General features: G+C 44.6%; 1 protein-coding gene across 4 annotated transcripts in view; it reads right to left on the bottom strand.

The window, feature by feature from the left end:
* DENND5A (DENN domain containing 5A) overlaps positions 1–12,605 on the bottom strand; it is a 99,855-nt gene extending 87,250 nt beyond the window's left edge. For 2 of the 4 annotated variants that reach the window (XM_056116036.1, XM_056116037.1), the window contains exon 1: positions 12,408–12,605. In XM_056116036.1, the coding sequence (XP_055972011.1) occupies positions 12,408–12,513 (106 nt within the window). In that variant the 5' untranslated portion in view covers positions 12,514–12,605. The remainder of the gene's footprint in view (positions 1–12,407) is intronic. The other 2 variants (XM_056116038.1, XM_056116039.1) reach the window with 2 other exon arrangements.
* Positions 12,606–16,064: the final 3,459 nt, after the last annotated feature.

Raw genomic sequence — 16,064 nt, 5'->3', positions numbered from 1 at the left:
TATAAAGGCAGGAGAGATTCTCTATGACACACAGAGTAGTGTTACAATATAGTGTTATAGCTCTGGCCCTTTTTTCCTCTTTAGCACCAGATGCCTACCATGTACTCTCCTGTTTTCCTCCACAGTTAACTAGCCAATGCCAAGGGTTTTGGAGGCCTAAATCCTACAGGCCCCCAAGTATAAAAGCTATATGGAAGGGTATGTGCCATAAGCAGATGTGGCAGTTTTGACACAGTTTCAACACCAACAGCCCTATGATGGTAGAATGACAAGCCCTTCAAAAGAGAAAAATTAGTATGCCAGGAGTGTAGAAAGCTCTGGGCTAATAAGGCCCTGCCAATGTGATACATACCACAGAAAGCAGTAAAAATAATGATTCTACTATCTCTTTAGATATGATGAAGAAGTGAGGAAGCAAAGAGGCTAAGAGAAGGGCATCTTCCACAGTATGACACTACGACTGAGAAAGGGGGAAGGGGGACCTGCACTTGCTACCAAATCTTCCATCATATTAGATGTGAAACCTTAGGATGATGAGACAAATGGCAAGATTAGAGGAATGTGTCAAAAGCTTCCACGCAAATGCCTTGACTCAGAGCTCTTCTAAACTTCAAATACAGTGTGATAAAGTTAAAACAGATATTCTAAATGGCTCCTGAGTGAAATACAACAATCTTCACAGACTTTCTCCTAAGAAACCTTTTTTGCATCATTTTTAGCAAATTATTCATAACAAACAATACAAAATTATTTCGGTTCTGCTTTGGGGGCAGGGGTTGGTTGGGGCTGGGAATGAAAACATCCGAAATATGATGGTGGAAAGGTTTAATGGTAGGTTTGGTGTTCAAATATTAAATGTAATCAAATATTGTGAACTACTTTATAAAAATAAATTTTTTTTTTTTTTTTTTTTTTTTTTTTTGCTTTTTGGGTGACACCTGGCGATGCACAGGGGTTACTCCTGGCTCTGCACTCAGGACTTACTCCTGGCGGTGCTCAGGGGACCATATGGGATGCTGGGAATCGAACCCGGGTCGGCTGCGTGCAAGGCAAACGCCCTACCCGCTGTGCTCTCTCTCCAGCCCAAAAAATAAATTTTTTTTAAATTTTAAATTTTAAAAAGTAAAAGCTTAAAAAAAAAAAAACCAGATATTCTAGAGAAGCAGATCACCATTTTACGGGCTTTGTTTGGACCAAACCCATCTGTGCTCATCCTGGCTCTGTGTTCAATGTTCAATGATGACTACTGGTGTGCTCAGGGGATCATATGCTGTACTGAGGATTGAACCTGAGTCTTTTACATGCAAGGTAATTGCCTTAACCCCTGCCAACTTGCTCACTCACACTCTCTCTCTCTCTCTCTCTCTCTCTCTCTCCCCCCTTCTCTCCTCTCTCAGATTTTTAGAGTGCAATCTATGAAATGTGCCTGCCTTATAAGATCTAAAGTCCACTATGGATCATAGGTCTTAAATAAAAGCTTAAAGCTTTTCTTTTCTTTTTGGATCATACCCAGCGATACTCAGGGATTCTTACTGGCTCTGCGCTCAGGGATTACTCCTGGCGGTGCTCAGGGGACCATATGGGATGCCAGGGATTGACCCCAGGTCGGCCGTATGCAAGGCAAACGCCCTACCTGCTGTACTATCGCTCCAGCCCCAAGAAGCATTTTTTTTAAGTAGTGGGTATGGGCTGGAGAGAGTGTACAGCAGGTAGAATGCTTCCTTTGTACAGGGCCAACCAGATTCAATCCCCAGCATCCCATATAATTCCCACCCACCATTAAAAGTAATTCCTGAATACAGAGTCAGGAGTAATCCCTGAGCATCGTCGGGTCTGGCCCAAGAACCAAACTAAAAATATTTTAAATTAAAAAAAAAAAAAGTTTGGACAAAATCAGTATTTTGGGGGACTCTTCAGTAACAAAATGTATTAAACAGAACACAAAATGCACAAAATATAAAAAAAAGAAAAGCTAAGGGAAGGAGCAACAGTACTGTAGGTATAGTGCTTGCCTTGTAACACAGCAGATCCGGGTTCAATCCTGGGCACCACATTTGGTCCCCCAAGTCCTACCAGAAATGATCCCTGCGTATAGAGCCAAGAGTAAGCAAGCCCTGAGCACTGAGAGGTATGCAAGCCTCCCCAACAACAACAAAAAAATTAATCATCATACCATAAAAAGCTTCAGTCCTAGACCAAATAGTACAGTGGTTAAGGTGCTTGCTTGGCACACACATTTTCAATCCTCAGTCCCCCAACCGCCACCAGAAGTGATCCCTGAGTACAGAGCCAGATAATTCCTGAGCCCCACCAAGTATGCCCCAACACCCCCACCACAAACACACAGTCGAACTCCTGCCCCCCAAAAAGTTTCATTGCTAAAGTCACCATTGAAATAACTTTTATAAAAATACAGGGGCAGGGGCAGGAGTAATATAGTACAGTAGAAAGGGTGCTTGCTTTACATATGGCCAATGCAAATTCTATCCCATTTGGTCCCCCAAGCCCCACAGAAGTGATCCCTGAACACAGTGTCAAAAGTAGGCCCTGAGCTCTCCAGATATGGCCCAAAAAAACAAAAACAAAAAGACCACAGATCAACAGTAAGCTATGGTGCAATATATAATATATATAAAATATATATAATATATATAAAAGGTAGATATGAATCTAGCACATATAAAGCTTATTAGAAAAATACACAGAAGTTACTATAAATTGGATTTTATATACTTATCTTGTTTATTTCTAAATTATTTCCTCTGATCTTCCTGTCTTTTAAAAATCTTAAGTTTCTTTGTTGCTTTTCATATCTGATCATCATAAATATTATGGTAAATTAGAACCAAGCAACAACCACAAAAAAAAAGTAAACTGCAGACTATACTGAGGGACTTGAGGTTAGTACATGCATACCATTTTTTCTTTTTTCAACAAAAACATGCCTCAGACAAAAAGCATGAAACATCCTCAAAGTCACACAAAAAAGGGAGCTTCTTAAAAACAAAACCCCCTCAACTACTTAGTCTAAGAAAAACATTTTCAGAACTGTTCAGAGTGGTGAGACAGAAGGCCTACGATGTGGCTGAGTGGTAGGATGCATGCTTTGCATGTGTTAGACCTTGTGGTTCACCCCCAGCACCACAAAAAAGACTGGGGGGTTGCGATTAGAGAAATAGTACAAGGGTTAAAAGCACTTGCTTTGCATGCAGCTGACCACCATCCAATCCCTGAGTACCACCAGTAGTGAACCCTGAATACTGACAAATGGGTCCAAAAAATAAAAAGGTGGGGGAGACAGGAAAAATACCTAAAACGATAAACAACCTTAGCTATAAATCAGAAAATAAGTCCCTTGCATCCTCTTCTGATAGAACATCTCAAATGCAATATAATATGAACATTTTATTCAAGGCCACAACATACCTTTGCTAAAAGTCATTCCTTCAATTTTCCTAAGTCTATAACTTAAAAAGTGGGGCCAGAAAGCAAAGGGCTGAGCACATGCAAAGGCCTGGGTTCACTCCTTAGTACCTCATCATCCCCAGGACCCTTGGAATCACAACAGATTTCTGGAACTTAGCTAGTGTACAAGGATGCAACATAAATGTCACCCTGGTGAGTACCATAACTAAAAGCTGTGCAAGGACTCTGGCCAGGAGAGTGATTCCCAGTAAGCAACCACTGTCAAATATTACAACCAGGGCGGCTGGAGCGATAGCACAGTGGGTTGGGCGTTTGCCTTGCACATGGCCAACCTGGGTTCGATTCCCAGCATCCTATATGGTCCCCCAAGCACAGCCAGGAGTAATTCCTGAGTGCATGAGCCAGGAGTAAGCCCTGTGCATTGCTGGGTGTGAACCCAAAAAAAGAGCAAAAAAAAAAAAAATTTACAACCATAATACCTGAGAGCACTACAACTAAAATAGTGCAACCCTGGGCAAGCAAGCACTGATGCCCTGTGCATAAGTTCTGTAAACCTTGTGGAGCACAGGGGATTATATTTGGTACTGGAAACAGAGCCTAGATGGGTCACCCACAAGATAAATGCCCTGCCTGCTGTACTACTGTTCCATTCCCCAGCCCTGCAAACTTGATGTTTGACCTCCTAGCAAGCACAAGTAAATGTACAAGCACTACAAACAAGTGTGTATAAAACCCCAGGTAACACTATATTGTCTAAGTTGTACTTGTTTCCATCATTTATCAATGAAGTTAAATGTGACCCCTTGGAAACATTAAAAAAAAAGTCGTCTGAAAGCTGTCACTTGCTCTCACTTTCTACCACAACAGGACCCACACTCATAAACTTAGTCCAAAGTTTTATATACTAAAATCACTCATCATGTGACTTCTGAAGCAAGGACACTATATATACATCACTGCAATTCACAATTTTACAATATTGTCAAATTGCTACTCCCTGGGGAGGTGATGGACTAAACAGATCTGGTTTAGAGAACTGTATAGGATAAGAGCATAAGAACACAGTACAGTTTTTTTCCTAGTATCTATAAAAATCTGCTTCCTTTCCCTTTATGGTAGCACTTACATCATCTGCTTGCCATGAATTTCTAAATCACACACAAACACACACACACACACACACACAAAGGCAGGAAGGGGGGGATTGGGAGGGAAGAGGAGGGGAAGCACTTGCTTTTCTTCCAAGCCCATATTCTCTCTTAAACATGGTCCCTTAAACCAATGTTCTTTCTCTCCTCTCTCTTTTCCACCTGGAGAAGAATCTGTTTTCTCTTGAGCAGATACTCCCTCTTTCTCTCTCTCCTCACATCTTGCTATGTAAATTTCTCTCAATAAAAACAATTTTGCTGCCAAAAAATATATTTTTAAAGGTACTATCAACAGTAGGGTTTCATGAATACAAAATTCCAACACCATACCTACCACCAGAGTGCCCATTTCCCTCCATCATAGTCTCAGGGCTACACAGACACAGACAAACAGAAACACACACACACACACACACACATCCCACCTCACCATCCCCACATCGCTTTCTACATCGCACTGCCTTCATAAACTCTGTTCTAAGGCCAGTTCTTAAATTCTGTCGCTTTTGGTCATTTGTTATAGAACATGAACATCTGACAATATCAGTCTCAATTAATACTTTGAAGACATAATCTAAACATCTGTCAATTACGAAGAAAGAAAAAAAGGAAGAAATCTGGCAACTGGGGCCCAGACGAAGAATGAAGTGGCTTCAAACACTTCTTGCAAGTATATGATCACAAATTCAATCTAGTGCCTCACATGGGTCAAGTAAGATCTTAGCAACTCTGTTTTTGAGTCTGGCAACACTGTTGCTTGTGATCCCTTCTAGAACATATGATTTCTGGCTGTTTCAAAGCCTAGTGTATGTGACTACCACACTAAGTGGCACGACCCTTGGTGAGTACTACGACTAAAAAGATGTCCAAGCACTACAGCCAAAAAGTGTGACCCCTGGTAAATACACATGTTGAACCACAGTAAGTACTATAAACAGCACATGCTGAGCACAACTAAAGAATAAAACCCCAGGCAAGAAAACATAATTAAAGGCATGCAACTCTCAGCAGATGCACCATTACCTGATGTGCAACCACCAGCAAGCACAACTGAAAAATATGTAAGCAATACAGCCAGACACATGTATGATCTCCAGTCATCACAAGGACATCAATGATGAAGACCAAAGAAATAGTACAGGAGTTACAGGAGCCATTTCTGGCATGCAGCTGATGATACTAGTTCAATCTCCAGCATCACAAGTCCCACAAGCAACACCAGATGTGGCCCTGGAGGTCCCCCAAGCACACCAAGGTGGCCCAGGTAATCTCCAGCACCTACATCCTTGAACCCTTGGACTAAACTACTGGCACAGTTAGCCCGAATCACTGAGTGGGATTCCAACAGTCCCATGAGCAACACCTGAGAGCACACCCCATAAAAAAATAATAAAGAAAAGAAAAAAGAGGCTTTTTATTTTTTAATTTTATTGCCAGTCAAGGGAGACAGTTCAAAAGGCTGAAAGTGTATGAATCTTGGGTTCAATTCCTAGCACAACATGGGTCCTCACATACTACTGGGTGTTAGCTCAAAAAAAGTAGGGATGGAGGAGTGACAGTGTGAGGGTGGAGGCGTGAAGCAACAATACAGTGGATAAGATGTTTACCTTGCATGTGGCCAACCCAAGTTTGATCCCAGCATTCCATATTGTACCCCTGAGCCTGCCAGGAGTTACTCATGAGAGGAGAATCAGTAGTAACCCGTGAGCATGGCCAGGTGGGACCCAAAAAGAAAAAAAAAAATCAAATCTAAGAATCACATCCTCCAGTCCTAGCATTAACCACCTGCCTGGTTAACTGAGAATTGCCAGGAGTGGCCTCAGAGCCCCCTGAGCACTGTTAGAAGGCCCCTTTTCTTAATAAAAATTAAAATTGGGATAAGGGCATGGAGACCCACTCCAGACAATGCTCAAGGGTTACTCCTGACTCTGCACTCAGGAATAATTCCTAGAGGTGCTCGGGATACCAATATGGGATGCCAGGGATCGAACCCAGGTCAGCCACATGCAAGGCAAGTGCCTTACCACTGTATTATCTTTACGGTCCTAATAAAAATAAATATTAAAACCCTAAAATACATACTCCAGTTAGAAATTAAGTTGACATATGTTGAAAGAGAGAGAAAAACCACACATAAATAAGTGAAAAAGCAAATGGAGCAAAATATTAATCAATGAATGTAGTTGGGGGTAGAGAAGAATAGATTTAAGTTTTATAGATTTAAACCGTACTAGTCATGTCAATGTTGAGTATGAAAAATATATCAAAAGAAAGAACAAGGGCTGGACCAGAGAGATAGTACAGGGGACAGAGAGCTTGCTGTGCACATGGACAACCCAGGGTCAATCCTCAACACCACATATGGTTCTCTGAATCCCACCAGGACTGAACCCTGAGTGCAAAGCTAGGACTAAGTCCTGAGCACCACAGGTTGTGGTAAAAAAAAATATATATTTATATATTTTTATATATATATTTATATACATGGGGCTGGAGCAATAGTACAGCAGGTAGGGTGTTTGCCTTGCGGTGTTTGCCTTTGCACGTGGCTTGCACGTGGGTCTCAGTTCAATCCCCAGCATTCCATAGCACCCCAGCATTCCTGAGCACCACCAGGATTCCTGAGTGCATAGTGAGGAGTAACTCCTAAGCAGCATCAGGTGTGGCCAGGAAGGAAGGAAGGAAGGAAGGAAGGAAGGGAGGGAGGGAGGGAAAAACGCAGTGTAGCAAGGAAGACAAACCTCAGGGCCTGAGTTTTCTCACTGTAAAGACCAGAAGGTTATATAATCTATGAAAGTGGCTCCAATGTTTGACATTCCATGAATCTAAACTTCCGGCTTCACCACTCAATACCCTAAGTACTATCTGATCAATACGCTGATTTTCATGAATAGTGAGAATTTTTTTCCTCTTCTAAGAGTGACTTTAAGAGATAATGCGAAGAACTGGGGAAATAATGCAGGGCACTTGCCTTGCATTTCAACAACCTAGGTTAGATCTCTGGCACCATATACGATCCCAAGCACTGCCAAAGGTTACTCGGAGCAGAGAGCCTATGCATAGGGAATAGTCCCTATGCAGCATTGAGTGTGGCACAAAACCCCAAAAATAAACAACTGAAAGAAATGATCTGATTCTACTCTACTAGATTCATACAAGGCGCACTGGGCAGTCTCCCATCTATCCATGCCATAAATTCCTTCTCTTCAATTTTTAGACTTCTGTTCAGAACCTGGGAAAACTGTAGTAGTAGATACATGAAGTTAAGATAGTTGTATCTCCATTCGAATACAAGTCAGTTGAAAGGAACTAAAAAATTACAATGAAATAGGTCATAAGCATTCTGGAATTCAACTCTCTGGAAAAGATAGGGAAAATAAACTCAGGAATTCCACATCAAAATAAATATTTGGTCACTAGAACTCCAGATAGTTCCCTAAGCATGAACACGTGTGGCAAAAAAAAAAAAAATGTGGTAGAATGAACTGGACCCAGCCACCATTTCCAGCCCTTTAGAATGAGCTAACAATGACAGAAAACATAAATCAGAAGCAACTTTTTTCACATTCCCATCTATGACAAGCTAACAAAAGCAGTTACCATTCCCTAAAGTTGGTCAGACTTGTGCTTCCCCCAGAAAAGTGGATACCTTCCTCTCCTTCTATAACAAAGTACCTCAAGTAACCAAAAAAAAAAAAAAAAGAAGAAGAAAAGAAGAAAACAGGTAGGGTGTTTGCCTTGCATGGAGCCAATCCAGGCTTGATCCCCTGGTATCTTAAAACCATGTGGGTCAGGATCGTGTAACTTTTTAGAAACTGTTTTAAGCAGAGAGAGAGAACTCAATGAGAAAACGCAACAGGAGAACATGCAGAGCATGCAAAGCATGGTCCCCCAAGCATAGCAGGGAATGACTATCACATCCACCCACAACCCAGAACAGAGCTGGGATTAATACTGGAGTAGCACCAGGTATGGCAAAAAAAAAAAAAAATTCTTTTATAATAGGAGTCTGAAGAAGCCAACCTGGGTTCAATCCTTGGCATCCTTTATGATCCCCTGAGCACCACCAGGGGTGATACTTGAGTGCAGAGCCAGGAGTAGCCCTTGAACAATGCTGGGTGTGGGCCAAAAAAACAAAACAAACAAACAAAAAGTAGGGGACTGGAAAGATAGTACAGGAGGTAGGCCCAAGCTCGATTCCGCAAATTCCACACAGTCCCCCTAGCACCACAAACAATCCCTGAGCATAGAGTCAGGAGTGAGCCCCAAGTACTACTGGGTGTGGCCCCAAAAACTAAAATTAATTATTGGGTGTATTAGGGCATTTGCCCACATCTCCTCTTGAGATACGTACTTTCTTACTTTAGTACACCTTTAGCACACCACCAGTTGGGATACGTAATTTGTTTTTTCCAGCCTTGAAAAGCCCATAATTTGCTTTTTCCAGTCTTGAGAAGGTCATGTTTTTTTTTTCTCTCTCTCTCTTCGCCCCCCCCTTTTAGCAATTAAGGTGCAGGCACTCAACTTGGGCTCAAACCCCAGCATCACATGGTCCCCTCAAGTATCTCCATATACAGCCTTGGAGACCACCAAGCACTTTCTGGGTGCAGCACTGGAGGCTTCTAACACTACCAGGGTGACTCAGGTAATAACCCCCAACACTACAGGGCCCAAACAGCATCCCATCCATGAGCTCTTGCATTGAGCCACAGGCCACAGCTAAGAATCACAGACTAAACAGTACTTAGGAGCCACAAAAAAAGTAATAAATTTATGATTTCGTGTGTTTTCAGGGCACACCGGCAGTGCTCAGTGCTCTGAACTCAGAGATCACACCTGGTGGGGCTCAGGAGAACACACTCAGCTTGGCCATTTGCAAGGGAAATACCATACCAGCTGTATATTGCCCGACCCCAATTTATAATTTATTATCAAATGTTTGATTTGTACACCCATTTTATATACCCATATATACTGAGTTGCAAAAAACTGTCTTGGGCAGGGGCCAGAGCAATAGTACAAAGGGTAGGGCTCTTGCCTTGCATGCGGCGGACCTAGGTTCAATACCCAGCACCCTGACCCCACCAGCATTGATCCCTGAGTGCTGAGCCAGAAGGCCTGAACACAACCTGGTGTGATACAAAAACAAACAAAAAACTGTCTTGCGCAAAAGGGGTCCCAAGTGCAAAGAGTTTAAGGAGTACTGAAATATAAATATATATATATATCTTGTTCAGTATTATATATGTGTGTGTATATATATATATATATATTTCTTGCCTTAATGTTTAAATCTACACGAAGAGAGAAGTGACAGGGAGAGAATCAGACAAAATCTAATTATCTGAGTCTATATTCAACATAAGCTAATTGTTGCAAATAGAAAAGAATGAATTTTAATCCTTTTCCACAAAACCAAAAGCAGGTTTGATCTGTTCGGATTTTTTTTTTTTGTACAGAAGCTACCTGAAGTTTCATAACTTAATTTGCTTAGACAGAACTTAAACAGTACCTCCCTAGAGAACCTGAGTGCAATTCACAATTTCCTGTAGCTTGACTTACGGTGACATCATCAGATTTAGAGCTATAAGATGGGCTGAGGAGAGAAAACACACCACAGAGACTCAAAACTGACCTCATCTAGCATATTCCTATGTTGTGTTATTCTAAGATTTCCTCTGAGTAGTTCAAATTCCCCTACCAACCCACCAGAAATAAAATAAAGGAAAAAGGGATCCTTCAATCAGAGCCTATTCTAACAAAGGCCACCTACTGAATAAATGGTCTTGGCATTCCATTACTGCAATCACATTTAAAAAGACAGAAAAATACCCCCTTTTTATAAATTTTCTACAACTCATCCCCCTTCCCTTACTTTCCCAAAAGGCCTTCAAAGGGATATAATTTTAGTTTGCTGAAAAGCCAGCTAATTAACAGTCACTAAAAAGAAAACACTTTAGAGGGCTACTTGATACTTTTTACTTACATTCTTTTTTATAGATGGGACCCCACCAAGAGTAATCTGATTTGCCTCCAGCTACAGAAATAGTCAACAGAAGAACCATTTAATGCCCAAACTTCCAAGTTTCATTCCCAAGTTTTCATTTGCAAACTGTTCTCTATATTTTCTAAAATTAAATGTCTACATAATTTAACAGGTACTCGAAAACGCTGAATAAAAATAATGCTGGTTTATTTCACCACCTTAAATGTTTCATTTTCTGGCAAATATTTCTTTTTAGTCTTTGTCAACATGTTACTTTTTACTAAAGGCCCCACCAGGCAATGAAATCATTTTGTGTCACAAGCACTAGACCAAAAGTCAGGGAATTAACAGTGGAATTAGGCCCTACTGTCCTTCCTGGGCCTCATTTTTCTCTGCAAGGTTCCTGGCCCATCCTGGGAACTGAATTTCAACAAATATATCATAAGGGCACAAATTTATTAAGTATAACAGACATAACTCACTATTATAATTTAATAAAAATAGAAAATTTACTCCTATATCATAAAAAACTAAAGATTTAAAATGTGAGCTTCAAACAAGAAAGCTAAGCCTCCAAAACATATTACTGCTTCATGATCTTCATGGTCAGCCTGTGATTAGTTTGAGAAACTAGCATTATCCTTATGACCTTGTTAAAGGTCACCAATTTACTACGTTCCTTAAAAGAAAATCATTTTTTATCACTTCAACTCCAGACCTAAACTGTCTTCACGGTATTGGAATTTTTTTCTAGTGATTAAAAAAAAAAAGGGAAAAAAGCTGACCTATCATCTCTGAAGAAAAGTAAAATGAGTCAACAGGATAATCACTTTCAGGAGGGAAACTTTACAATGAACAAATCAAGAGAGAAAACTGGAAGCGTGTATATCCTTCACCGAATCAGGATGACACAACAAACCTCCGCCCACAGGAAACCTGCCAGTGGACCCTCGAGACAAAAACTTTTCTGCAAACTGTGGCAATGCAAAGGTTTCGATGACGCTGCAGCGGAATTCACAGGGACTTTACACCTTACAGCACCAAGGGCCAAATCCGATCCGGGATCCCCCCCCCCTTTTTTTTTTTTTTGGCCTCTTTAACTTTCCCACCACTTCCCCTCTTCGGTAACTAGAAAAACCATCGCTCCCCGACCCGAGCTACCCAAGCGACCCCCGCCCCCCGAACCCCGACACCTCTCCCCCAGCCCCGCCGGCATCCAGTTCTCCAACGCCGCCGGCTTCTCAAAAGGGCACGCGTGACTTTCCATCACGCTAGGCACCGCCACGGGGCAGGAGCCTTTATGAGAGCCCAGGGAGTTCGCCGCCTCCGAGGGCGCCCCAAGTTCACCGATTACTTCACGTCCCGTTACCCCAGGGGGCCCTGCCCACCTCAGGCTTAACAGGGCTTTGAGGAACTGCGATCGCCGGCTTCTGACCTAGAGGCCCGGAAAAAATCCTCACCAAGTTTGTTTGGTTTTTTTTTTTTTCTACGAAAAAAAAATTTTTTGTTTTTCCCCAAAATCTGGTTGGAACTTCCTTTCACTAGGGCTGGAGCTGACTCCGTCGGTCCCTGACGGGTGGCCCGGGGCGGCGAACCTTTCATTTGAGAAACTATTTGAGAAACCACCGCCAGCACTCGGGGTTCCGGACCACCCTCGGCGCTCCCCGGGCCTCTCCGCCGAGGCCCGCGCGGCCGCTCGGACCCGTCACGCCCCAGCCCCTCGGCCCGCGCGCGGCCCCCGCCTCTCGGGACAAAGCGCGCCGGCACCCGGCTTCCTCGGGGGCTGAGGGGAGTGGGGGGCGGGGAGGCGCCCCCCCACCCCCCACCCCGGCTCGGCGCACACTCACCCGACAGCTCGTCCGGCTCCAACCCGGTCTCGGTGTCCAGCCCGCAGATGACAAAGTAGTCGGCGAAGCGACTGGGCGCCGGGCCCCCGCCGCCGCCGCCGCTCATGGCGCCGGGGCCGAGCCGGGCCGTGCGGAGCGCCGAGCCCCCGCACCGGGCGCCCGCCCGCCCTCAGGCCGCCCCTCCCGCCGCCGCCGCTGCCGCCGCTGCCGCCGCCGCCGCCGCCGCCGCCGCTACCGCGGCTCGGGTCGCCGCCCCCGGCCCGGTCCCCGCTGCCGCCGCGGTTGCCGTGACGGAGCAGGGGGGCACCGGGCCGCCCCGCGCCGCATCCTGGACGCCGTCCCCTCCGCGCCGCCGCCGCCGCCGCCTGCCCAGAGCGCCGCTGCCCGAGCGAGCCCAGAAGGGCGGAAAGCGCCGAGCGGAGCCCCCGCCGCGGCCCCTCCCGCCCGCCTGCGCAGGCGCCGTCGGGGAAGGGGCGGGCGCCGGGCCGAAAGGATGACGTGATGCTCTTCGGGCCCGGCGGGCTCCGCAGCGCTGCCCCCGGCTGCCAGTCGCCCGTCCCACCCCACCCCACCCCCGGGGGCTGCGACTTTTTTTTTTCCTTTTTTTTTTTCTAGGCTAAGGAGGTGCACAATAAGTGGGTGCATTCTGCACCTGCACCTGCAGACTGCCACCCTGGCCCAGGCTACCACACATAACACACACACACACAAACACACACACACACACACGCTCACGCTCACACTCACACTCACACACTTGGACCTCCACTCTCCGAATAGCGGGGTCACGGGGTGGATCTGTTGACTCCAGATTTACCCTTGTTTTACTAAAGGGGAAACAAAGGGTCAAAAACAACTACTTTCCCCCGAAGAGTCTAAAAGACAAATCCAGGATCCACGGTCAGTTCTCTGAGCCCTACACCCCAGCCCCACCACACGGTTTCCCACGCGCCGGAGTGACCCTCTTTTCATTTCTTGGGGAGTCCTGTGGCCCCAAGCCACTTGGGAACCCCTTTTATTTTTGAGTATTCTCACCTCCATTCCTGAGCCCACCCCTGAAGTGGGGGGTGAGATGGAAATTTTCTCCTGGTCCTTGTCCTGCTCTTCCGAATTGGTTTTCTACCAAAACTTAGACTCGAAATCTGAAGATCAGAAGTCAAGATGGCAATACCTATAGTGGTCAATACCTATAGCATGAGCTGTAGATAGCCTGAATCCTATCTTTGTCATTTAGTGTGTGACCTTGGGCAATCTTTAGGACTGCTGCTAGAGTTTTGATGAAGATTATATAACATAAATGCACATGCAGAGTAACCTGAAGCATAAAGACGCTCATCTTTATTATTGTTGTTATTTTTTTAGCAAGAGGTTTGCTCAAGATTTGTTCTGGCAAGCTGCTACTAAGGGCCTCAAAAGGCAACTTGCTTCCCCAAGGGCCGACCCTGGACTTGCTCCTGAGCTCCCACTTGAGTATTTCTCTCAAGCACAGGTTCCCTTAGGGAGGGGAGTAGAAAGGTCACAGCTAACATGTCATGTGCAACCATAGCACCTGCCCCTCCTGGCATCTAACCATCCTGAGTTACTAAGAGGGAAGTGGAAAGAAGCAAGCTTCACAAAAACCTTTGAAGAGATGCTCACACTATTCTATATACTAGGAATACAGTATGAGGGGTTCAGGGAGCTCAAGGGTAAGTTACAAAGCACAGAAAGAGGCATCTCTCCCAGATAGTGGGGATGGCCCTGGGGGTAGAGGAATTGGGGGGGAGGGGGCAAGTTTCCAGAAGAAGGTATCATCTGACCTGAGTTATGAAAGATCAGAAAATGGGAAGATAATTCAAGTAGCCAGAGTGTTTGCTGACCTATAACCTCATGTTCAATACAGCACCACAGAGTTCCCCATGCACTACCAGGGAGCATTCTCTGGGTAACCAGGAGTAGCCCCTGATCACCCCAGAATGTGACCCCAAAAGAAGCAAAGACCAGAAAGCTTCAAATGCCAGGCTAAAGAATTTCTCCTGTGGGGGCGGGGTGGCAGGGTTACGGTGGGGGATGGTGATAAGAAATTTAAGCTGAAGAATGTCAAGATCTGGGGCTGGAGTGATAGTACAATTGGTAGAGTGCCTTGCATGGGGCCGACTGGAATTCAATCCCCAGCATTTCACATGGTCCCCTGACCTAAGCACCACCAGGAATAATTCCTGAATGCAGAACCAAGAATAACCTCTGAGCATCGTCAGGTGTGAGGGGGAAAAAAAATGTTAGATCTAAAGATCTAACCCACATCTTAGAATAGTTAATTACACTGGAGGAGATAAGATGGAAGTGAGGGCCAGAGAGAGAGCTCAATGGAACTTTGCAGGCAAAAGGCCCATGTACAACCCCTGGTACCAAATAGTCCCCTAACCACCACAAGAAATACCTGAGCACCACAATTGTAGAAGAGAAAAAATAATAATAATAATAACAGAAAAGGAAAAAGACTCAAATGCTTAAATGTCCTCATTTAAATTTGGGGGGTTTTTTGGGGGGTTTTTTTGTTTTTTTGTTTTTGTTTTTTTTCTTTTTGGGTCACACCTGGCAATGCACAGGGGTTACTCCTAGCTCTGCAGTCAGGAATTACTCCTGGCGGTGCTCAGGGGACCATATGGGATGCTGGGAATTGAACCCAGGTCAGCCGCGTGCAAGGCAAATGCCCTACCCGCTGTGCTATCACTCCAGCCCCTCATTTAAGTTTTAAAGCCCAGAAACTTCTTATTCTATGTGTCCTAGTGATCAGGTGCTTAGAGACCTCTCCTACTAATGCAACTTATGAAACACAAGTTAGAAACAAAAGCCTGGCAACATTAATTTGCCTTGGGATATAAAACTGCACAGAGGCCCAGAATACTCAACTGTAAAATGACCTCCTTCCCAGTAGGAAATGTGTTTGGCAGAGATTGCTTCTTTGAGAGTCAGAGAAAACAACAGAGGAAGCGCTGAAGAGTTAGTGTTTAGCTCTCTATGTTCTGAGCTGGTTTACATAGAGATGGCTAAGCACACCAAGAGGGTGGAGATTGGGGCTTGAGCAGTAGCACAGCAGGTAGGGCGTTTGCCTTGCACATGGCCGACACGGGTTCGATTCCCAGCATCCCATATGCTCCCCCGAGCACTGCCAGAAGTAATTCCTGAATGCAAAGCCAGGAGGGAAAAGAAAAAAAAAGGGTGGAGATTGTAGGTAAATATTAGATGAGTCTCCTTCCGGAAGATGGTAAAGAACATTGAAATCAACTAACTCAACAAGTACACTTGTTCCTTCTACACAACATGTGTAAAGAAATGTGTTGAGGGCGTCTAACATTGTGGTTCCTTCATAAAAACACTCATGGGTGGCACTTGGACCTAAAATGCCAAATCTGCCACCCAAAGACTAAAGGAACTGAAAGGCCAGTTAGAAGATCTACCATTTGAAACATTGCTAGCCTATAATAAATGAGTGTATAAATTCCCACTCCTGTTCATTTTATTTATTTGTTTTTGTTTGTTTGCGGGCCACACCTGAGGTGCTTGGGGCTTACTCCTGGCTCTACACTCAGAGATCACTTCTGACAAGCTCAGGGAACCATATAACGTGCCAGGAATCGAACCAGGGTCAGCTACATGCAAGATAAATGCCCTACC

Source organism: Sorex fumeus, unplaced genomic scaffold, assembly GCF_029834395.1.
Source record: "Sorex fumeus unplaced genomic scaffold, SorFum_2.1 ptg000030l, whole genome shotgun sequence".
NCBI classification, from domain to species: Eukaryota; Metazoa; Chordata; class Mammalia; order Eulipotyphla; family Soricidae; genus Sorex; species Sorex fumeus.
This window is presented reverse-complemented; position numbering and strand designations above follow the sequence as displayed.